Source organism: Verticillium dahliae, genomic scaffold (assembly GCF_000150675.1).
Source record: "Verticillium dahliae VdLs.17 supercont1.13 genomic scaffold, whole genome shotgun sequence".
Classification (NCBI taxonomy): Eukaryota; Fungi; Ascomycota; class Sordariomycetes; order Glomerellales; family Plectosphaerellaceae; genus Verticillium; species Verticillium dahliae.
In genome coordinates, this window is record NW_009276944.1 from 777,486 (window position 1) to 799,143 (window position 21,658).

A 21,658-nucleotide genomic window follows, 5' to 3' on the forward strand; every position below is an offset into this window, starting at 1 on the left:
CGCCTGTCTTCCCGATACGGCGTGGTGGCTTGGTCCTAAGCATGTCCCCGTTCGACGGAAAAACTCCCTGTCGACTGGCTGCACTTAGGCAAAGGACTTGGGGAGGCCACCCAAATCGGTGTTCGTTCAGCCACCACGTTGCCATTCCGTCCACTCGTCTCATCGGCATCAGGTTGCAGGTTACAGGTTCCAGACCATTGGTGACAGCTTACCCCCCCTCCAAACGAGGCGTCGCCAACGTGCCAGCCGTCGTGGGCATGGACCATTGTACATGACCTTTGGGGTGTGGAGGAAGGATGGGTCTGCTTGCCTGATGAGCCCGTCATGCATTTGTCCATTCCCAGGTGTCATTTCGCAGGCCTCACCATCGCGCGTCGTGTTCACGAGTTGACTGGTTTTGCGGGCATCCAGCTAGCCAGCCAGCCAAGCCAACCGAGCCTTGCCCCCCAAAGTTCTTCCACTACCTGTCCTCGTCCACGACGAGCTCGGCATGAATTCCTCCATGGCTGTCGAGAATGTGCCGTTGGCAGACCCCTCACCTTCCCGCAGTCGGCCATTTCAATCAATCGCGCCTTTTTCGGCCCTGCGCGACAGTCACTGCGCCTCTTGGCAATGTCCAATCGACTGACCTGCAAAGATTGCGCCAAGAAGAGGCTCACGACGATCCTCGAAAATGCTACCCACCAATGAATTCGGCCGGTGTCGACGTCGTGCCGTCCGTGGAGGAGGGGCCTCTCTCCGCCGGTCACCTGAGAAGCGCGGCTCGGGGTATACATGTGCAGATGGGGAGCCAGGTAGGTATTTCCGATTTGCGGCCTACTCGTCTCGATCCGGGGGTCCCTGGGGATCGTGGGCACGACGACGTGGTATTGTTCTTGTACAGTACACTAGAGGTAAGTACGATGGAGCCGCGACGGGGCGGGTGGGTGAGATATCGCCTTCGGACTGGACCAGAGCCCGGCGACACGACCTAATCTGCTGCATGTGTTCTGCGACTCAGGCTAAATCAAGACGAGAAAAACTCAAATGCGTGAGATGGAGTCACGGAAAACGATCATTTGGTGTCGGTTTCACGATGATTGATGGGGAGATTGGGGGGCTCGGAAAAGCAGCTCCGCATAAACGTCTGCCCAACCCCCCTGCCAGCATGGCAAAGGTGCGGAAAAGGTCACGTGGAGAGTGACAGGGCGTGTCCCAAGACGGTTCAGATCTCCTTCCATGGAACACTGAGAAGCAAGCCAACTGTTAACCTTGTTGCGATACGGCGCGGAGGTGAGCTAGTAAGCCCGACTGCCGGTGGCCTAGTTGCGCGCGTCGAGGCACCCAGTCGCGTATTGCGGATAGGAGCATTATGGGTTGATTTTCTCATTGCATGGACCACCATGTTGCGGATGCTACCTACTGCGGAGGGCTCTATGTTTCCCGAGATCCCACAGTTCGCAGCGTGATTTGCTCCCCTGCAAAGGACGATCTCGTCCAGCTGAGAACTGGCTCATCAGCCTATCTACCTACCTAGGTATCATACTTCAAGCGAGTACTCTACGAACGTGATGAGCACAACCTTGACATTTTGTGTGATGCAGACGCGGCAAACAAGATCATGGAACCACGGTGACTATGTTCCTGACCACCAGCCCCTTGTGGCTTGGGTGACTTGGCCGCCACAGATGCTCGAGCTCGAGCTGGCCAACGAAACGACGAGAAAGAGGGTGGAGCAGGCCACACTCACCCGTGACCGCCTCAACGTTGCGCTTCCCAAGGCGACAGCTTCTCTCTACATCCTCCCCGCTGGTCCATTTGAGCCATCACAAATTCGCTCGAGTGAGGGCTCGGCACATCTCATCGGCCGCATGTTCCATCCATGAGGACCATGCCACACTTGCCGGTGTGCTGAGACCATGCTCCATACACTCGACAACTGGCTGCTACCCTAATGATACCACGTAACGGCCAGACCAGCCAAGACGAACAGCCTTCCGTGAAACGACCACATCGCAGAACCAGGAATAGGTGTGTCAATTGCAAAAGACGCAAAGTCAAGGTTCCAAGTCCCGAGCCTTCCATGCCCGGATGCCGCCCGGCTGACGCAGCACGTATAGTGTGACGAGCAGAAACCCCCACCGGTCCCTGGGGTGAGGCATGGGCGCGCAACGCCATGAAGGTTGGCCTGGCCCACCATTTTGTGCTTCACCTCGCCATGGGCCTGGCTGGCTTTCATCTGGCCTACCTGAACTCGCACGACCACGACAGGCAAGCGCACTACTTGTCAGCCGCCAGATGCCACGTCTCGTCAGGCCTCGCCGAAGTCGCTCGAACCCTGCCAAACTGCGACGAGTCCAACTGCGGCGCCGTCTACCTGGCCTCTCTCCTCGTCAGCTACTGCAGCTATGCCGCCGGCCCCTCGAGTCCTAACGATCTCTTCGTTTACAGCGTCGGTAACGACACATCTCAGCACCGGCCTGCCCTCATCTCCGGTACCCGGCTCCTGCGTAAGTCGTATCGGCACGATTGCCTCTTTTCTGGGCTCATGGAGCCTTTTGGCCCTACGACCTACTTCTCCGTCGACCCGCGACCGACGTACTTATGCCACGGCTTTCCACGCATCGACTGGGTCCGCCCCTTTGAGGAGCTGCGCGAGCTGATCGGCTCGCTCGATGGCCCCAACTTTTCCGTCTACAACCAGGCCGTGGACGGTCTCGAGGTCGTCTACGACGCCACCTACGGACGTGGCAACGACACGTACGACGGCGACAAGTCCAACAAGATGGCTGTACCGCATGGAAGATAGCTTTCAGGCCTGTCTGCAGTGGAAGGATTCAGTGGCGCTCCTCATCATGGCACACTTTGTCCTACTCCTGAGGACGAAACCGTTCGGGTTTCTCGAGGGCTGGGAAGACCACCTGCTCGATCGCATCGCTGAGCTCACTAATGGCCAGTTTTCTTCGTGGCTGCCTTGGACTGAAGGAAGGCAACACCAGGGGCTGCCTTATGAGCCTATAGATATTTGACTACGGCTCTCTGCTTCTATAGTCTTTATATAATGTGGTATCGTTGCATAGCTTTGAGTATGCCGCCTGATGGCGACTTCCGGCAGCGTCGGACGTCCCATGCTTTCTGTCGTGACAGGTGCAGCAACGGCTTTCCGATCACACATGGCCTGCAGGCATTCCTAGGGATCTATTTTCAACAGGCTTGTTTAGGAGCCCGACTGCTTGTCATTTGCTAGGCGACTTTTGATTTTAGTGGGATACCAATCGCAAGGGCGAAATGCCAGATAGTGTGGTCAAACCCGCTGTTTGAGACGCATAGCATCAGGCCTTAACCCTGACCCTTTTATGTACCACTATCAACACATCCGAAGCGTGTCGTCGCCACCACAACTACAATTAAGATCGTCAATATACTGATTACATGCAGGTATATGTAAGTATACTTACTCGAAACCCAGGTGTTCTTTCACGGCATAGAGAGATGTTCAACGAAAACGAGACGCCACGTCCTACGAGAGAGCACCAATCGACGAGCTGGACCCCTCAGTTTGCGTCGACGGCCACGTTGAGTACACGGGACAAGCGAAACCATTCGCGACCGCCGGTTCTGCAGCTATGGCCAGAATGCTGGACGCGTTGCCACTACGGCAACACATAATCCTTACTAGGAACTCGGCAGCAACGCACAAGCAGCTGGTTGATAACACCATCAGTCAACACAGGCAGACATTCGGTGCATTCATGCGCATCCGGCGAGCTACGCAGCAGTGGGACACCAGTCACAATTCGCGGGAGTCAGAAAGCAGCCGGTTCAGGGGTCCACACCGCGCCGCATCAATCAACGCTCACTATCATGCGCCACATAGGCGGTCACAAATGAGCGACTCGCCCGCCTCAAGCCCCATGACCTCTTCCGGTCCTAGCGGTCCCAAACCCGTGCTTTGCACCAGCCCGGTGGAGCTACACATGGTTCGGCCCGGCCCCACCAGTCCGTCTCTCGACGTGCAGTGGACCCTGGCGGACGGGCTGAACGCTGCGGCCGCGACGCGGTCTTGAGTGCCGCAAAGAAACAGGTGACGGGCTCGCGTAGACGTCGCCTCAGATGTCCTGCTGAACAGAAGCGACCAGAAGTTCGAACACGGTGCGGTCTCATGCCGCTGCCGGTGTAATACGTTTGAGTCGCCGAAGCAAATCATGGTCGAGATGGCGCTCTATCTCGCTATCGCTCTCGAAGCACTCTCCGAGCCACAACAGAGGCAGTAGCAGCAGCAGCAGCAGCAGCAGCAGCAGCCCCCTTGAAGAGGCACCAATGCTGTTTCGCGCCGGCCGAAGGCGTTCTACACTCGGGCCCCCAATCCATTCGTCGGCTGCCTCGGACATCCCGGGCTTATTATTCCTTGAATGTCACCCTTCGGAACCGCAGTGTATCTTTCGGCAGCGTCGGCCTCGTATCCAGATAGATAGGCACTTTTATCTGGCTTGTCATTGCAGCTGTACCCTTGGCTATATTACTCTTGTCCATTGGACCTTAACCCAAGTGTAGACCAAACTGCAGAGAAATCGAGAATACTGTGCGCGCCGCATGTCCGGCGGTGCAGCGCCAGGGACCACATGGCCATACCCGCCATGCAAGGTTCAAAGTCACATTCAATGTAGGCAATTTAATTTAGGCAATTGTTTGAATTTAGTACTTTTCTGCCTTTTAACATAGACCGTGTCACGGTTCTGAGAACTGCATACACGCATTTGGTGAGGTACAACGGTGAAACAGCACCAAAGTAGCCTCTTAATCCCTGTCCCTTTAAACAGGCAACGCCTTGCTGCAGTCATGCAAATCGTTGAGATTGTAGGTGCCGATAAGGCTGAGGCGGATAAATCCGTAACAGTATGCCTATCACAGGGTGTCAATATTCGTTTGTCCCGGCGGCACCCTAATGAAATGATCAAGGGTATAAGACTCACGTTGTCCCAGCGGTCCTTGTCAGTAGCGAAGATCTGGAACCAGGTCTGGCCGACCTTGTCCTTGGCCAGGTTGATGTCGCTGGCGAACGAGAAGACGTTGCTCGGTGCCTTGCTCTGGTCCAGGGTCTGCACGTAGTACTTCTGGTCCCATTTGGTAGGCGTGCTGTCCTGGGGATCACCGGCGCGCTTGGGATCAACGACAAACTGTTGGCTGATCGTGTGGGAGCCGAGCAGCGAGGCGAGGCTCTGTTCGTCGAGGGACTTGGCCTTGAACTTCTGGATGAGCTGCTCCGCCGTGTCGAAGGGCGTGGGAACCAGGCCGGACGGGTTCGCGTCGTTCGTATCCTGACGTCCCATGAAGACCTTGCAGCTCGGGCCGCCGGGGCATGTGTGAACGGCGACGGAAGCACCAAACTGGATCAAGTCGGCCATGGTGATGCCGTACTTTTCGTACTTGTTGAACCATTGCTTCAACTTGCTCGTGATCTCTTGCATGCCCTTGTTCTCCACGCGTGCATTCTCGTCATTCGAGTTGACGATAGAGCCGTCGCAACCGCCCTTACCACGGCCCGCATGAGTGATGCAATCATGGAAGCCCAAACGGACCATCTGACGGGCGAAGCGGTTGCAAGAATCGTCAGGATTGAGAAAGGTGTCCCTCATTTCCTTGCCGATGTAGCTCCATACACAGCAGGTGTCCTTTTGGCATTTGTCTGAACCCAGGTCGGGAACCGAACCGTAATGTTCTGTGGTCTGCGGGTTGCCTTTGCGAGCCAGCAGATCCCTGATCTCTTGGCCGACAGATGTAAGAGAAGAGTCGGAAACCTTATGAAGGTCCGCGGCAATGTCATCGTTTTCAAGAGTGCTGTCATCAGCTTGGCGGCTCATGAGTTCGTTCACCAGATTGGTCATGCTGGGATGGGCGTAGATGGGCACCGCAAGAGCGGCGAAGACGTAAGCGAAACGCATGTTGGAGACAAGAAGACGTATGACTTTGGGGGCTTGGTATGAGTAAAGGACCCGTGATCGAATCGATGATGCGAGAGGGATGGTCTGTAAGTCGGTTTGAGCAGCAGTGATGCGGCTGCATTAATACTTTTTTCTTTTTTGGTCATGTCGTGACCTCCATGCCGTCTAATCATCAACCGCCGTGATTCCCTTCGAGGCAGATGACAATAGGAGAGTTTCACGTTCCACTAGCCTCGGTAATTAAGTTTAGCTTAACATGCCGACATCTGGAACCATCCGTTCGGCAGTGAGCCGTACTGTACGTACATTACAACGGAGTCTCTACGTACGTATGACGTTCAACGACATCAAGGTTTTAATGGACATATCAGGCGAGCGACAAGGACAGGCCAATGTCTATTGCACGGCCCAGTCGAATACAATTACTACTCTAAAATGATGAAGAAGAAACATACGGTTCTCAGTAAAGCAATGGATTGAAGATCACGCTAGTCACGACCCGTCTCTTCCAAGACCTCATGAGGCTATTGGAGAGGGCAATTCTATGCTGGTTTTCATATTTTTTTAATATTTTTTTAAAATATAATCGACACGCTACTAGTGCACGTGTACATGTATAGCTAGATAAAAGGAAGGCAATGTTTGAGAGGTAGAAGCTGTACCGTTCTTGAAAGAATCCCCGCAAAATTCAAGTCTCTGCCATAATACCTTACTGTACAAGTCCTCCCTTTTATTGATCACGCAAAGTATTATTGGTCTCTCATGAAAAGTATCCATCACTAGCTGCCGCAGCCACCTCCTTAATGACATTTCTAATTCTTTGCGAATGGTCGCAAGGCTGCCGAGTTGAATTTCGTCTCTGGCAAATCACACACTTGCAAAGTATATTTGGAAACAACACCATGCAAGATCCGCTTGCAGTCACACGTAGTATCTCGTAGGCTGAACCTTGCGATCCGAAATTCATCATGGCTCGCAATCGAACGACGCACGGAAGTGATGCACTCCTACAATTTTCTAATCCGACGCTGCCCATTGGTCATAGGTTGATATACCATGTGCAATCCCTCAATATTTGCATTCCGCGTGAGTATCTCCAGGTTATGGCAGATATAGTTATGCAGGCAGAAAGTAGCTGACACGGGAGTAACCACTGCTAATCGTTATTGCTACAAGTAATCTTTATCCGTCCTGGCCGGCTCTACGGGGTAGGCATGTATTATCGTTGCAAGTGACCGCCAGCCCAGATAGCGCCAGCGCATCGTCGATGGTATGGCAGGCTGCTAGATGACAAGTAGCCAAGATGGGGTTTTGCGACGTGGGATACACGTGCACGACTGCCTGCCAAATTCACATCTGTCTAGGTCGTCAGGGTGCGATAGCTATCATTGACCTAGTGATTGTGGACTTGTTTCGGATGCTCATCGTTACTGCTGTGTTCGTCGTTGACGCTGTGTTAACGGCCTGACTAGCTGCTCTTGCCCTTATCGAGGCATATGCAAATAGTAGAGCGTCGGAGAAGACAGCATTTTTTGCTCGGATTATCCCTGGAGCTATGTTGTAGCGAAGCGGCCCGGCCCAGCCATCATAGCCGTCATAGCCGTTACAAAGAGTGTACTGAGCATGGAAAAAGCCAAAGTCGTGGGGCGAACAAGGTACTCGGAAACTTTCCAGTAGGGCAGTTATACCATGTACCTCGCAGTGGCCAAAGTATGAATGTGACAGAGGGGTCGTGACCCCTGAACGAAGGTTTAAATATGGCATTGACGCTGGCTGAAGACCAGGTATGGGGTTCGTGTTCGGACTCCGGATATCTGCTGACCTTGCTCTGGCCGATAAGTGGTCAACACGAACGACAGTTTGTGTGTGGGTCCCAGCCCTGTAAGCCAAAAGGGGGGAGGGAGGGGAGCAGCATTGATCAAATCGAGACCCAAGACACCCATGTTGCGCTGTAAGGCAATCAGAACTACTAATAACAGTCCTTTTAAGCCCGGCTGATTATTGCGTGAGTGAACTACCGGCCGAATTCCCGGTGTCTTTCTCCTGGTTGAACACCCGTGAGCCGACGGAAGAGAGATATTATTAGTACAGCCTAAGGTAGGTACCAGATCCCACCAATGAGGCGCCGGCTCCCACAAGGCAGGTAGCTGACCAGTGAGCGGGCCAAGCGGGCTTCTGAATGTTTGCGGCATCCATGTGGTCTGAACACGGGCGGACCAAGCTCTCCACCAAGTAGGTACCTAGGTACGGTAACATCTCTAAAGTTTCAAGCGACAACACCTCAGGGCCTTCGTCTACTCATCCGCCATTCATTCCAACGTCACTAGCTGTTTCGTCATCTAGAGAAAGCCCCAAAGAAGCTATCCTCATCTGGTCGCATTGGCTTGAGCTCACATAATGTCTTGACTGCAGGTCCTCCCGAGTGTTGCACTCGTTCCAAGTGGTCTCACCGAGGTTACAATAACTACGTCCATCCGCGAGCTACATGTAGGCGACTCACACGTCATAGAAAGAAATAGCGCAAACCCAGTGCACTAACATGCCTCATCACCGGATTGCCGGTATCTCAGGCTGTATGAGCACACAATTCAGCATTTGCCTCCCCCCCCCGCCCCCCAAATTCAAGTGGCTTGTCCGCGGTTTTCAATTTTGAACTTGTCTATCCTCCCGGGACTCTACGCGCGCGGGGGAAGCCTTTGATGTCGCTCTTGTCAGCAAGGGCTATGTGTTTCTAGTGCCCGCGTTCGCGAGGCTCTTGTACAGCACCCCAACGCTCGTCAGGTGGGCAATGTGGTCAGACTGAGCAGAGATGATGCATACCAATCAGGATTGCTCAGTTCTGCGGTGCGAGCTTGGAAGCTTGCTAGAAGGGCGACAGTCAACCTCCCTCAGCTTGGCCGTGAGATGGACAGGTTCCGACACCGATTCACTTGGTCGAGCCTTGCCTTGAACTGCCCATCGCACTTTCGGATGCATGGAGGCGGTAAGTCCAAGCCTGCGATGCTGATATTGAGCTGTTTGAAATTTCATTCAATTTCTATTCAAGTCTACTAATTATCACGACCTGGCTTCCTCGCGAATGTCCAGTAGGCGGCTCAAGCTGACGCTGGAAAATTCATGAATCTCACAGTATTCCTTTGGCTGGGAGGCTTTGCCCAGCAGTATCTGGATCCATGATACCATGTCATCGATCGAAGTCTGAATCTCATTCTTGTTCAGGTTGAGCTTGTCGAACTCGCCACAAATCTTTTTCGAGTAGTCCAACTTGCTCGAGCCATTGGAGGAGAAAAAACTTCTCAATGTTGAGCTTGATGAGCTGAATAGCATGATTTCGGCCAAAGTCTCGACGGGCTGTGAAGAAAACGAAGAGATCAGTGGCATCCCGAAAGGCACCTACGAGGCCGATGGCGACAATGAGAAGGCCCGTTACATCCACCATGTCTGGAAGAGGCAGAATATAGTCTAGGATTGATTCGATGATGCGTCTCATGAGGGGGCCAACGAGAAAATTACTGCACCAGATGCCGCCAAGGACTTGGAACGATACCCTGCCTCGTGAAAACGCCTGATGAGATAATTGACGTCCTCGCCTACCTTCTTCTTCTTATCTTGAGAAAAGGCGCGTTGGATGAGGTCAGAAGGGGCCAATCACTCAGTGCTTCAGCCTCGTGGTACAAACTTACCTAAGGTACCTAACGTAAGGCATCCGACCTGAGTACCTAAGTAAGTTATGTAACACGGTGAAACCAGGCAGGGTAGTGGCATGCGTGGCTGAGATAGACAGGGCGTGGCTAATTAAGGGCGGAAGCATGGCGGTGTGTCTTCGCTAACAGCTTCTTATCAGTTTCGTCTAGCAAGCAACTAACTCTTCTCTTAAGACTTAATTCTCCGTTTTACTTTGGCCACTCTACCGTACTCCGACCCCCACGATTTCTGGGAAGTAATATACAAAGTACTCAATAGTCACTTTGAACAGGTATTTTCTTGATCCCCTAGCTATTGCCTTGGAAAATTGCCCCTCTGCTTTGAGAACCGCACATCATGGACGACGACATGATCAGTGAGAAAGTAGTAACGGCTCCGGCACCAACCACCTACCTACTAGAAGCACTGTAGGCAGACATCTTCATGAGGGTGATATCGGCGAGGGAATGCCAATAATACAAGCATACTAGCTGCCAGCGAAACTACAGGCAGCTCATCGTTTACCTGGTAATGAGTATCAAACCTGGCTCCAGTCACTCAGGAGAGCCACTTCACACAAAGTGGGCTCAGACTTACTATCTTGTCTCCAAAAAACAATTCAACACCAACGTTAGTGCAGGATGTATGGAAACGTATGCTCCCACTACGGCAATCTGCATTTGACTTGTTATTTGAGGCATATGGATGAGAAGTAGGAGCGCAGAACAATGGCCGCGCCCCTTTTGCGGAATATCTCCTGGAATAATGGTAAACATTCAAGGTCGAGCAGGCTACATCTCTCTCAAGGCGCATTCAAAACACCCTCAGATGAAACAAGAAGAAGATGAAAGAAGAAGTAAGAGATGATCTGCTCGAGGGATATAGGATGTGCCTGATTGCAACGTCACCTTTCGACACTACTGGCAGGTAAAGTCCACCAGCATCAGTGAGCAAGCTCCCCGCGGCCTCAATGCCACGGTGACATGGTTGAGATGTCCGAGCCAAAATTTCGGAGGAACAATCATACGTTTAACTCACGGTGTGGTTGGAGCAGACCAGGAGGGGTAAATGCCTAACCATCGAGAAAATTCTATGCATGTTTAGACGCGGGTAGATCAACGGGAATGGCAAGGTTGTATCTATCACATGGCACTTGCTCGCCCTGGGTACGAGTGAGTTTGTGAAGCAATCTTCTGTGCAGATGGATCCAACTTGGGTTCAAGGGACCATTCAGCTTTACAAACCTTCCAATGACAGTATCGCGAAGAGAGGGTTTGCGAAGTCTCCGTTTGGTCAGATCCAATCTCCGGGCAGGGCACGTGTCACTGTCCCATGCAAGGGGCACTAGACCTTGAGTGCCCAGTTCTGCCTCGGTCGCCCCTCAGTCAAGGTTATACTTTGTCCCTAGAAGACGAATCACGCATTTATAGTTAACGTGCGCATCAGAAATGCGATGCACCTCCTACAACGTTGCACGTTGGCCATGTCTTGCTCGTTGGTGGCCCAAGCTGGCTGTCACGCCACCAAGAACCAATTCCGTGCGCTCGCAAAGACATCCGTGATGCGACCTTACCGTTCAGATTACCGACGAACCATGGCAAGCGAGATATGGCTGCATTTCCTACCGTCGTATGGCGTTTTGGTTGGTTCTCCAGACAATCGACCTTCCCAATACGGACGGGCGGCCAGGTCCCGAACTACCCATGACAGCACATGAGTGTGACCAAATGTCAGGACCCTGCGGAGCCGTCCAGGGCCTGCCAAGCCAGGGGGCTGGCCAGGGGCTAAGGGTCACGAGAGAACGTATATATATAGGCTGCGGAGGGCCCCCCAAAGCTGCGCAGGGCCAGAATTCAGATGTATTCCTATCCCATACCTATATTCTAACTACCTGCGGACCCTGTGGAAGACCCCTTCACTCTGTTCTAAACAACGCTTTGACACCAAACAAGACGGGAAAAATGCTAGTCTGTTCAAAAACCAGCCACACTGAACGATTCCCGATTTCCGAGGGGTCTTCGTCAAAGTCTAGACTTCACATGGAGCATCTCCCAAGCCCTTCGAAAGGTGGTATTCGGCTGTGTTTCGGTGTCTCCTCTCACGAAGGGTTGCCAGGCTCCGTGCTTCAGCGACAACAGCGTTCAATACCAAGTGATGTGATGGATATGTGGAACCTGGTCCCATGCTGGGGAGCCCATGGGATTTGCGTGCCACTTGCTGTCGAACACCTGCATTAGCTCCGCGCTTGTCACTCAAGGTCATAAACGATAAGAAGATGTGACCTGTCCAATGGAGGAAAGATCGACTTCGGCAGGGCAATTGATCATATGCAAACTGGGACATGTCGCAGCAATGGAACGTCTCGCCGGTTTAATTGAACCTCATGAGACTTCTCGCCTTTCATATTATGCTGAGACTGGAAAGAAGAATATTCGTCACCGTAACGTTTCTCTGTTCGTAGCTGTCTTGGCGTGTGGCAATCTACTTGGATCCATTGTGATGTTGCTTTAGTTTCAGGATCAGACCTCACACTGCTTCCATGAGAGACTACTTAAAGCTTCAGATTGCTTGAGTCCAATGAATATCAGAAAAGCATCAAAGTAGCTTCCGATCTCCTAAGACGGTTTACCCCCCTTGCTGAATCAAACACTTGCAACTTGCATCATGTTCTTCCTTCGTTCTCTTGTGAGTCTGGCGCATGCAGCTGTCATTGCCGAAGCTTCGCCAGTTGCTGCCGTAATTTCGAGGGCTGCGAACGGCTATCAAAACGCTGTGTATTTCCCCAATTGGTATACATTCCGCTTGAGCTTATTGGAGATTTATTATAGCGGCAAAACTAAGCATGGGATTAGGGCGATATACGGACGGAACTACCAGCCTCAGAATATTCCGGCTTCGCAGGTTACGCAGGTTCTCTACGCATTCTTAAATCTCCGCGCCTCAGGAGAGGTGTAAGCGTTGCATGCGGTTTTGTATGTATTTTGTACTCACGCCTGCCCAGGATCTCCGGGGACGCATACTCGGATTTGGACAAGAGATACCCAACCGACTGTGAGTAGTTCTTCTCAAGCGCGGGGCGAGTTTGTCTCTCTGATATGGCATACTTAGCTTGGAACGATGTCGGCACCAACGCATACGGTTGTGTGAAGCAACTGTTTAATTTCAAGAAGTCAAACCGCCGGATGAAAACTCTGCTAAGGATTGGAGGTTGGACTTGGTCTACCAATTTCCCGGCGGCAGCGAGTACAGAGGCAGGCAGGAAGCTTTTCGCCAAGTCCTCGGTCACATTCATGAAGGACTGGGGCTTTTACGGTATCGATATTGACTGGGAGTATCCCGCCGATGCCACTCAGGCTGCAAACTTCATCCTGCTGCTCCAAACCGTACGAGACGAGCTGGACGCCTATGCTGCCAAACACGCCCCTGATTACCGTTTTTTATTAAGGATCGCTGCCCCGGCTGGGCCCCAGCACTACAAGATTCTGGACCTTCGAAGCATTTCAGCCGTGGTTGACAAGATTTATCTCATGGCCTATGACTATGCCGGGTCCTGGGATTCCAATGCTGGACACCAGGCCAATCTCTACCCGAACCCAGGCAACCCTGCTGCGACTCCGTTCTCCACCAACGCCGCGCTGACAGACTATCTCGCGGCCGGTGTTCCAAGCTCAAAGATAGTCATGGGGATGCCAATCTACGGCAGGGCTTTTGAGAATACCGATGGCCTCGGCCGCCCCTTCTCCGGCATCGGACAAGGATCTTGGGAGAACGGCGTTTGGGACTACAAAGACCTTCCCCGGCCGGGAGCCACTGAGCTATACGCCGACGTCGCTCAGGCTTCATACAGCTACGACAACAAGAGCCGAAAGCTCGTCTCGTACGACACTGTCGACGTCATCAAGAACAAAGTATCGTACCTGAAGCAAAAGGGACTTGGCGGCTCGATGTTTTGGGAGGCAAGCGGTGACAGGGTCGGTGAAGGTAGCTTGATTTCCGCCAGTTTCCAGTCGCTGGGAGGAGCAGACGGACAAGAGTCGATCAACAACATGCTGAGCTACCCTGACAGCAAGTACGACAACATTCGCGCTGGTCTTTCGTAGGGCCTGGATTGCCTCATGTTTATCTGAACAATTTCTGTGGGCAGAGTTTCTTCAGCAATTCCGCTCGTTCTTACGACTCTCATTCCTCTTCTTGTCTTCTTTTCTCCCCTTGCTCTATTTCTTCTCTCTCAGTATTGACAGTCGCTTCTTTTACGTCGCAGCAGTCAAAGTTGAAACCCGGGTGTGGAAGTGTCAGGACGTCATTCGAGATACTCACAATGCACATTGAACGCGCCACAAGGCATCCATGTCCAATCGGATCCTCGTTATTGCACTGCCTGATCTGAGTCCCCGGACAGGAATCAGCTCGCCAGCTAGAAGGCTTCTGTGAGCCACTGGTCTCGGGCAATGAGTAATCAACTCGCAGTGCTTGGCAGCGCTAATGCATGAATCATCGCATATCATCTCAGGGGGGTTGAACTTCTGGAGATCTACCAATGAGGCCCAAGACATTATCTCAAATGCGTGGCCGGGTATCCATCTATCTGTTCTCGTACGCTCTCTATCTTGCATACTACATCCATACATCACGTATGCAGTCATTTGATATGTCTCGTAGCAGGCGTTCATCGACAACTGAGTGCATAGCATCGCTGCAGCGCAGCATGAGTATAAGTTAAGCTTACGCCTGCTCCCTTGTAATGCGTACATGACTGCAGTACTCTCAAGAAGCAAATGATAATCTACCCCGGTATCCTTTAGAATGGGGAGAAACACTTGGCTTTTCCTTCTCGCGTCCGTCGCTTCAGCCCTCCCGACAGATTGCGCGACAAATGCTCCTGTAGTCGATCTCGCCTACAGTCGGCACCAGGCAACTTACAACGTGAGTGCAAGCCGACAACAGACCAGTCATACATCCCGGTGCTATAAAGGCATTCTTTTTACTGACATCATCTTCTGTTTGCTCAGAACATCACCAGACTCTTTACCTTTTCCAACATCAAATATGCCGAAGCGCCGCGCTTTAAAGGGCCGGAAGAGGTCACCGTCATTGACCGCCGCATAAACAATGGATCCGTCGCCACAATGTGTCCCGCTGCTGGTCCTGTATGGTTTGGACTCTCAGCCCAATACGGCGCCGGCTCTCTGTCACTCGAGGAGCTGCGCGCTGCGTACGCAGAGCTCCGCGAAATGGACCCCGGGAACGTCTCATCAGATCCCGAGAAATTTATCACCAATCCCGGGGCGACGACGACGGAAGACTGCCTCTTGCTTGACGTGACAGTTCCGAAGAGTATCTGGCAAAGAACTCTAGGTGGCCAAGAAGGGGCCGGCGGTAAGTCAGACTCTGTCCATTTCCGAACCTGGAAGCTGACGTGACGAAATAGCTCCGGTAATGGTCTGGATTGTCGGGGGCGGATATACCGTTGGTCACAAGAACGACGCCGGAAACCCTGCAGGTCTCATTAAAAGGTCTCAAGAGGACGGCTCGGACGGCGTGATTCATGTCAGCATCAACTACCGTCTCGGCCTCTTCGGGTGGTCATCCGGTCGTTCATACCAGGAACAGGGCGGTGTCTCCAACATTGGGCTTCGAGACCAGCGCGCAGCGCTCAAATGGGTGCAGAAGCACATTCACCTGTTTGGTGGGGATCCTGATCAAGTGACCATCTATGGCGAATCGGCCGGCGGAGGTTCCGTCATGCACCAGATCACGGCATACGGGGCGACGGGTGGTGCGCCTTTCAGACGAGCCATTCCGCAGTCCCCTGGTTTCGAGCCACTTCCGAGCACCAGCCAGCAAGATTCTCGGTTCGACAGTGTCCTACGATGGGCTTCGTATTTCAGCAGGACCAACATCACCACCCTTGCCGAGCTGTTGGAAGTTCCATTCGATGTGCTGTGGAAGGTCAACGAGATCACCATCGCAACAGCCCACTGGGGCGACTTTGGATGGGGCCCCGCAGTTGACGGTGACTTTGTCCCTGACCTGGCCGGAAGACTCCTTGACGAGGGCAAGTATGACGCTTCCGTAGAAGTCTTCCACGGCGTCAATTCGAATGAGGGCTTCATCTTCACCTCGCCTCTTATAACCAATGACGACGAATACACTACGGATCTGCTTGGGCCGTTGTTGCCCGATGCCAGCGCTGGCACTCTTCACGAGATCAAGACAAGGATTTACCCAGAGATATACGACGGTATTTATCCCTGGACCTCGCAGTTCGGGCGCTCCGAAGCCACGCGCGGCGATTCGTGGTTCAGCTGCAACAACAGGTACATCAGTAGGGCCTTTACCGAAACTGTTCGGGGCTATCTGTTCGATATCAGTGCCGGACACCATGGGACCGACATTGCCTATACTTTTTTTAACGAAGGCGCGGATGGAATCGACCCTGTCGTGGCGACAAGACTCCAGCTCTACCTAACGTCTTTCGCGAAGACGGGGGACCCGAACACGAAGGGTCAGCCATTCATTCCTCCGTACGGAGACAATGCGACAATCCTGTCTCTGACTAATGGGACCGCCGTGCGCGATATCGGGGACAACGAGAGGTGTATATGGTGGCAGAAGGCATTGTATAGGTAGCGCGCGGCCGGCTTCCAGCCAGGCTGTCAGACTGTGGTATTATGTGTCATTCAGGCTCAAAAGTCTCGTGCCGTTATAGATGGTTGTCTCTTGAAGAATCAGTCGTGTTTGATTCGCGACCCATCTCGTGCAAGACGTCCATGAACATGTGGTGGTCATCCGCGGTGTCGCCAGATCCACTATTCAGGTACGCCTCGAAACCACCCTCCTCATAAAATGCACCTATCCAGCTCTGTATCATTTCCGCATCATCGCCGTTGTAGGATGGCTCATGCGCAGCCATGAACTCATTCCCGGGTATGCGCTCGCCGTGTTGTGTAGCGTTCGCGTCTTCTGTTGCGTGTGGGAGAGCGGTGGATGCCCCGCCCGTGGCCGCGCTCAGCCGAGCCTGTACAAGCCGCGAGACGCTTGACCAATATCGCCTTGGAGGACTCCATGACTGCGAGAGCTCCTTGAGAGTTTTAAGATAGTTTTCGAGCGACAACTTGCCCCTCTTGTTTGCCTGGTCATCGGCCAGAGTGTGAATCTGCAGCGTCACGAGCGCGGCCTGGAGGATGCTGTGGTTCGCGGTAGGCGGGCATTTTCGGAAGCTACCAAAAACCTTGCGATACTTGGCTCCAAGAACGCAGATTTCTCTGGCAGCTTCGTCGCAGATGACTTTCGCTTTCAAATGCATTGCTTCGCGCTCTTGGTCCGACAGTTGAGGCGACGGAGACGAGGTGTTGGCTTGGAAGTTGTCAGTGGTGGGATTGGTACTGTCGAGGGCTTTCAAGAAAGGTTTGGCAAGGAGGATGACGGAAGTGTGGTAGAGCATCCCGAGCATGTATGCTGCCGGGTAGTTATTGTTGCCGGTGCGTTCGACCTTGAGCTCAGCCGGTAGAGCGTAGTACCATGTTCTCATTGCCAAACGGGAACAGTCGAAGAATGCGATTCGTTTCGGTTGTTGGTTCGACCTTCTTGGCGAGTACCTGTTTTCATTCATCAGCAGGTCGTGGAGAGCTGGCTGCGGCAAGTCAAAGATTGGGGGCGTACAGGTGCAGCAAGACTTTCTCCAGCATCTGCGACAATGTACTGAGAGCTCGTAGCAAAGGAGTATGAGATTTGAAGGCTGGCTCTTTGAGGTTTGGTAGGGAAGTCTCCAATTCTGGCCCGGAGGGGTAGTTCACACAGGCTTGAGAGTCCTGCATCATGTCGTTCAGCGCAGGGTTCTGTACGCCAGTGAAGGCATGCGACCTACCAGCATGGTGCAAACACGTCCCGTATATATGGCGGACTGCTTATCCAAACAATAAAGCGCCCAGTATAGTTGTCTCCGGCAATGTGCATCCTCATCTGACATGATTTGTGAACCCGTCAGTGTGATCGGGTCGATGTTGAGACCCATGTCGAGAGCGAGGCGGTTGGCCATGCCTTGGTGCAGATAGCCACAGGCATCTCTCCCCATGGCCTGGTGTGGTATTAGAAAAACTGTGCTCAGCGCAATGTTTGTGCGAACAACCTACAGCGTAAAGCACCCCCATGATTGCTAATGATTGGACCGTGGCCATCCGAGGGTGGTGCAGTTCTTTCTGGATCAACTTTTCAGCCACCTCCAGGTAGGGTTGACCAGCCGTGTTCCCGTCCGCCGGATCCGAGCGAACATCAATCCGATCCGAGTACCGAGACCCCATAGCGAGCACAGAGTTCAAGAGTAAGAGGCTAAAGCACTTGGTGTTGTGCTTCATGGCGTAACGAAACCGGCCCTCGTTCAGAATGTTGTGCCAGGGGTTGTCCCACGCAAAATAAAGATCGACCAGGTGGGACTGAAGCTCATCAGACGTCAAGGTCTCTGGCGTCGGCGCTGCAGGGGAACGGCTGGTGAGTGATGGTGGGGTAATGCTGGGGGACGGTTGCACTGGCAGGTAAAGATCCTGAAACTGCATGAGAGAGTCGTCGACGATGTAGGCGTTCATCATTGAGATATCCCTGACGAACGGCTTTGCTGGTGTCTTGACGAGTTGTTCTGGCTCGTCTGTGCTCGTGTTAGTGTCGTTACGCATGAACATGACGGCTGGCCATACCCTGAGCGACGGGCAGCTCGAGGCGCCCGCTTGTCGGGCCAAAGTAACTGGCTTCAGCATCACAGTTGATGTCCCCCGAGTCGTCGAGGATGAGTGCGCCCTCAAATTCATAACACAGCTTATCGAACTCAGAAGACGAGATGCCAGCCGACACCGAAGACGACATGGTGGGCATATCGCTACCATGCCCATTACGGGACGACTGCGCCATGAGGTGGGCCACTGACGCGTCGAGGTCGATCGAATGAAGCCATAGCACTTGCTCCAACAGGTGAATGCGCGACTGGAGGAGCCGGACGTAGGATTTGGGCGCTGTTCCGCGGTGGTCCTCGTCAACTGCGTAGGCACACTCGATACCTCGGCGTTGGCATCGAGTGCAAGCCGGTTTTTCTCCACCGCACTGGGGGAACGTGTCAGCCGCTGGGTTGGGAGGCTACAGGATCAATGACACAACCTTGGCTCGCCGACGACGACACTCTTGGCAGGCTTTGGTGGTGTACTTGCGTGCGCCAGGGGCCCTGCCTTTGCTTGAGGCTCGATCCGGTGCCGAATGCTGCGCGGGGCCCGGAGATGGTGGAGTGGGTATCGGTTGATCCGGCATCTTTCCCGGAGGTCTGCCAGGGGGGACGACACGCCAGCGCAGTGTGCTCAGCTTTGACAGGTAGAAGCTCTCTGGTGTCTCAACGAAGAGTATTCTAGTCGGCTGGCGATCCGGAAGAATGCCAGATCGTGGTGAAGAAGCTGTCAGCTACAGAGGAAGAACAGCCTTACGTCAGTTGGCATCGCAGCGCTTCGCCGACGTGATTGGAGCTTAACAGTGGGGTTGCAGGAATTCACATTCCGTGCTGTGATTACTAATCAGCCCTACCATATGAGCTCGAGATGCGGTTCTTCATGTCCTCAATGGGGAATGGACCTCGTGTCCACGAAGGCTCATGACGGGGAAAATAGCAAAAACACACGGAACATGGACTACACAACAGGCACGTCAACCTCAAGATCGACAGTGGTGGAACATGATCTCATTATGCCTGAACGGCACCTACTGATACAGCAATCCCAGATTTGGGAGCGTACAAAAGCCGTAGCTGATGCACATGCATGGCGGTCTAGCCAGTCTGTCGCGGACGCGCCATTGTCCAGCCCCCCGGACGCCTAATGAAACCTTGACGCCGATGTGAGAGAAATGCAGAAATCCAAACACGGACAAAAAGAAGAACGAGAAGAACAAGAAGAAGAGATGATCATCGCCAGCCAACACTAGCCCTACCAGCGCTGACATCGCGTCCCCTCGTGGCGGCACCACCCATGGCGCCCAAACCACCAATAGTGATGCGCCGGGTCTTGCCTGCCTCGAGGCTCTGCGCCCGGGCGCCCGGGCTGCTGCCCTCGACACCGGACAGCTTGACGCTGCTGCCAAAGTTCATGCGGCGCGCTTGGCCCTGGGTGAATGCACCCCGAAAGTCGGGTGGGGAACACGCGATGGGCGGCGAGCGCCGTCGCTCTGCTGTGCTGTTTCGGCGGTGCCGAGAGATACCGTTCGTCGAACTGGCGAGGGGCCCGGAGTAGCTAAGCGAGGCCCGGTGGCCGGCCCTTTCGGGGAGAGGGCCAATGGAAGAGATGCGTCGCGCAGACGTGGTCGTGGAGCCGGACATGGAGGACACCCTACGTCCTCCCGCCTTTTTGGCAGAGTGGAGGGCGTTCCGGAGTTTTTGGTGGTCAATCTTGGACGAGTCGGAGTCAGAGGAGTGGCCAGAGGCGATGGAGGGGGGGTTGTTTTCGTCGCCGAGAAATGAACACCGAGGCGGACTGAGCCGCGCTATCTTGGAGCCGAAGGACGAGGGTGACAGGTTGGAAGACCGCGACACGTCCAGCGACCTAAGAGGGCCGAGCTTGTCTCCGTTGTCAGACGACGATGGGGAGGGGGCGAGCTTCACCGAGAAGGTCGGCGTGGGCAGGCTCGGAGAGCCGCTGCCGATGGACGAGACCCGCGCGCTGCCCTTGGACAGGAATCCGGCCTGGAACCTGTTAGGCTTGGCCGGCACGAGAGTAGACGTCTCGGGAAGCTCGAGAGACGGGCTCGAGTCCGAGGCTGGCTCAGGCTCCTCCTCGGTGGTTTCCAAGTAGACTGGCAGAGTGGGCATGGCCGGCAGGGACGACATGGCTGGCATGGGTGGCAGAGGAAGAGCCTTGTCGGGCGAGTTCTGTTCCGGAGTCGATTCGTACTTCTTGGGTGTCTTGTCAAAGTCGGCCAGAGTTCCGTCCTCTGACTCGTCATCCCTCCACCGAACCGACCGCTGCGAAGCCGCCTTCTTCTTCACAGGCGTGAACGAAACGCCCTTCCGAGCGTTGATGGGCTTGCGCCTGCGGGGCGAGGTCTTCATCGGCGAAGCAGCAATCGGCTGTGTGAGCACCGGCGCGTCGGCCACGGGCAGGAGAGGCGCGGCAATGGGCTGGATGTTGCCGACTGCAGCGGCCTTCTTTCGCTTTGGTGTGCCTCGCTTGCTGGGGGAAAACTTCTCGACGGGTATGCAAGAGCCGTCGGGCTTGACGACGTGGGATGCAGCGGTGTAACCGACCTCGAGCAAACGGTTGATGATGGACTTGGCATGCGAGACAGCGTCCTCCTCCTTCATCGCCAGCGTCTCGGATAGGGATGCCAGCATGTCAAACTGCGCAGTCAGAAGCACCTGCACCATGGAGGCGTCGGCCGTCTTGTCAAAGTCCAACACGTCACGGTACGACTCGCGACCGAAGCTCGCCTTGAGGACCTCGACCTCACGCGACAGGTTCGCCACCTCGCCGCAGTCGGCGGCGTCATCCCCGGGCAGTTGCTGGATGCTGTGGTGAAGGGCTGTGTCGAGAGCGCGCTCCCAGTTGAACTTGTCGAGCTTTTGGATCATGTGGTGCCTGCTGTGTTCGAGCTCAGACAGGATACCGCTGGCCGTCTTGCGGATGGAGACGAGGTTAGAAGGCATCATGTCCTCGTCGCCACGGGCATCGCAGATGGCATCGAACGATGCGAGCCAGCTTGAGAGCAGGCCGATGCGACGCTCGAAGCTCCTGAGCTTCTTCATGTTGTTTAGCTTTTCCTGTCGCTCGCCGGCAGAGTTGTCGTAGGCGACGCGGATGCGCTGGATGCCCTCGCGGGCGATGGCGTCTCGGCGATCTTGCTGCTTGCGGAACTTGGCGAACGAGGCTTGTTCGGCGTCCTTCTGTTGCGCCTTGAGCTCGTTGATGAGGGCCATCTGCTCGTCGATCTTGACCAGGAAATCCTTGACGTGGCGGTTGACATTGAACACATTGCGCGTGACCTTGGTCTGGATATTTTTGGCGCGGTTGGCGTAGCGTAGCGTGTTTTGC

At 54.0% G+C, this 21,658-nt stretch overlaps 8 protein-coding genes across 8 annotated transcripts in view; 4 read left to right on the forward strand and 4 right to left on the reverse strand.

Annotated features, from left to right (window-relative positions):
• The first annotated feature begins 1,804 nt into the window (after positions 1 to 1,804).
• Positions 1,805 to 3,055, forward strand: VDAG_06202 (uncharacterized protein). The gene is made up of 2 exons (XM_009659216.1): positions 1,805 to 2,041; positions 2,100 to 3,055. The coding sequence occupies exon 2, from the start codon at positions 2,156 to 2,158 to the stop codon at positions 2,786 to 2,788; it is 633 nt and encodes a 210-aa protein (XP_009657511.1). The 5' UTR covers positions 1,805 to 2,041; positions 2,100 to 2,155; the 3' UTR covers positions 2,789 to 3,055.
• Positions 3,056 to 3,605: 550 nt separating this feature from the next.
• VDAG_06203 (uncharacterized protein) lies at positions 3,606 to 4,046 on the forward strand (the record flags this gene model as incomplete). The annotated part of the gene is made up of 1 exon (XM_009659217.1): positions 3,606 to 4,046. The coding sequence occupies one exon, from the start codon at positions 3,606 to 3,608 to the stop codon at positions 4,044 to 4,046; it is 441 nt and encodes a 146-aa protein (XP_009657512.1).
• Positions 4,047 to 4,791: 745 nt separating this feature from the next.
• On the reverse strand, positions 4,792 to 5,921 carry VDAG_06204 (ligninase H8; the record flags this gene model as incomplete). The annotated part of the gene is made up of 2 exons (XM_009659218.1): positions 4,792 to 4,881; positions 4,953 to 5,921. The coding sequence occupies 2 exons, from the start codon at positions 5,919 to 5,921 to the stop codon at positions 4,792 to 4,794; spliced, it is 1,059 nt and encodes a 352-aa protein (XP_009657513.1).
• A 2,823-nt stretch (positions 5,922 to 8,744) lies between these two features.
• Positions 8,745 to 9,248, reverse strand: VDAG_06205 (uncharacterized protein; the record flags this gene model as incomplete). The annotated part of the gene is made up of 2 exons (XM_009659219.1): positions 8,745 to 8,935; positions 9,050 to 9,248. 2 exons carry the CDS (start codon positions 9,246 to 9,248, stop codon positions 8,745 to 8,747), a joined length of 390 nt encoding a protein of 129 aa, XP_009657514.1.
• Positions 9,249 to 12,269: 3,021 nt separating this feature from the next.
• VDAG_06206 (endochitinase) lies at positions 12,270 to 13,705 on the forward strand (the record flags this gene model as incomplete). Its single annotated transcript, XM_009659220.1, has 4 exons — positions 12,270 to 12,379; positions 12,458 to 12,556; positions 12,607 to 12,656; positions 12,714 to 13,705. 4 exons carry the CDS (start codon positions 12,270 to 12,272, stop codon positions 13,703 to 13,705), a joined length of 1,251 nt encoding a protein of 416 aa, XP_009657515.1.
• Positions 13,706 to 14,408: 703 nt separating this feature from the next.
• On the forward strand, positions 14,409 to 16,235 carry VDAG_06207 (carboxylesterase; the record flags this gene model as incomplete). The annotated part of the gene is made up of 3 exons (XM_009659221.1): positions 14,409 to 14,528; positions 14,615 to 14,981; positions 15,034 to 16,235. 3 exons carry the CDS (start codon positions 14,409 to 14,411, stop codon positions 16,233 to 16,235), a joined length of 1,689 nt encoding a protein of 562 aa, XP_009657516.1.
• Positions 16,236 to 16,308: 73 nt separating this feature from the next.
• On the reverse strand, positions 16,309 to 18,461 carry VDAG_06208 (nitrogen assimilation transcription factor nirA; the record flags this gene model as incomplete). The annotated part of the gene is made up of 5 exons (XM_009659222.1): positions 16,309 to 17,203; positions 17,268 to 17,416; positions 17,473 to 17,682; positions 17,738 to 18,246; positions 18,296 to 18,461. 5 exons carry the CDS (start codon positions 18,459 to 18,461, stop codon positions 16,309 to 16,311), a joined length of 1,929 nt encoding a protein of 642 aa, XP_009657517.1.
• Positions 18,462 to 19,539: 1,078 nt separating this feature from the next.
• The window catches only part of VDAG_06209 (kinesin heavy chain), a gene marked incomplete at both ends in the record, with an annotated part of 3,462 nt that continues 1,343 nt past the window's right edge, over positions 19,540 to 21,658 (reverse strand). Inside the window, one exon of the mRNA XM_009659223.1 lies at positions 19,540 to 21,609. Within this exon, the coding sequence (XP_009657518.1) occupies positions 19,540 to 21,609 (2,070 nt within the window). The remainder of the gene's footprint in view (positions 21,610 to 21,658) is intronic.

Coding starts and splice junctions, on each gene's coding strand:
- VDAG_06202 (XM_009659216.1), top strand. CDS start 2,156: ATGAAGGTTGGCCTGGCCCACCATTTTGTGCTTCACCTCGCCATGGGC.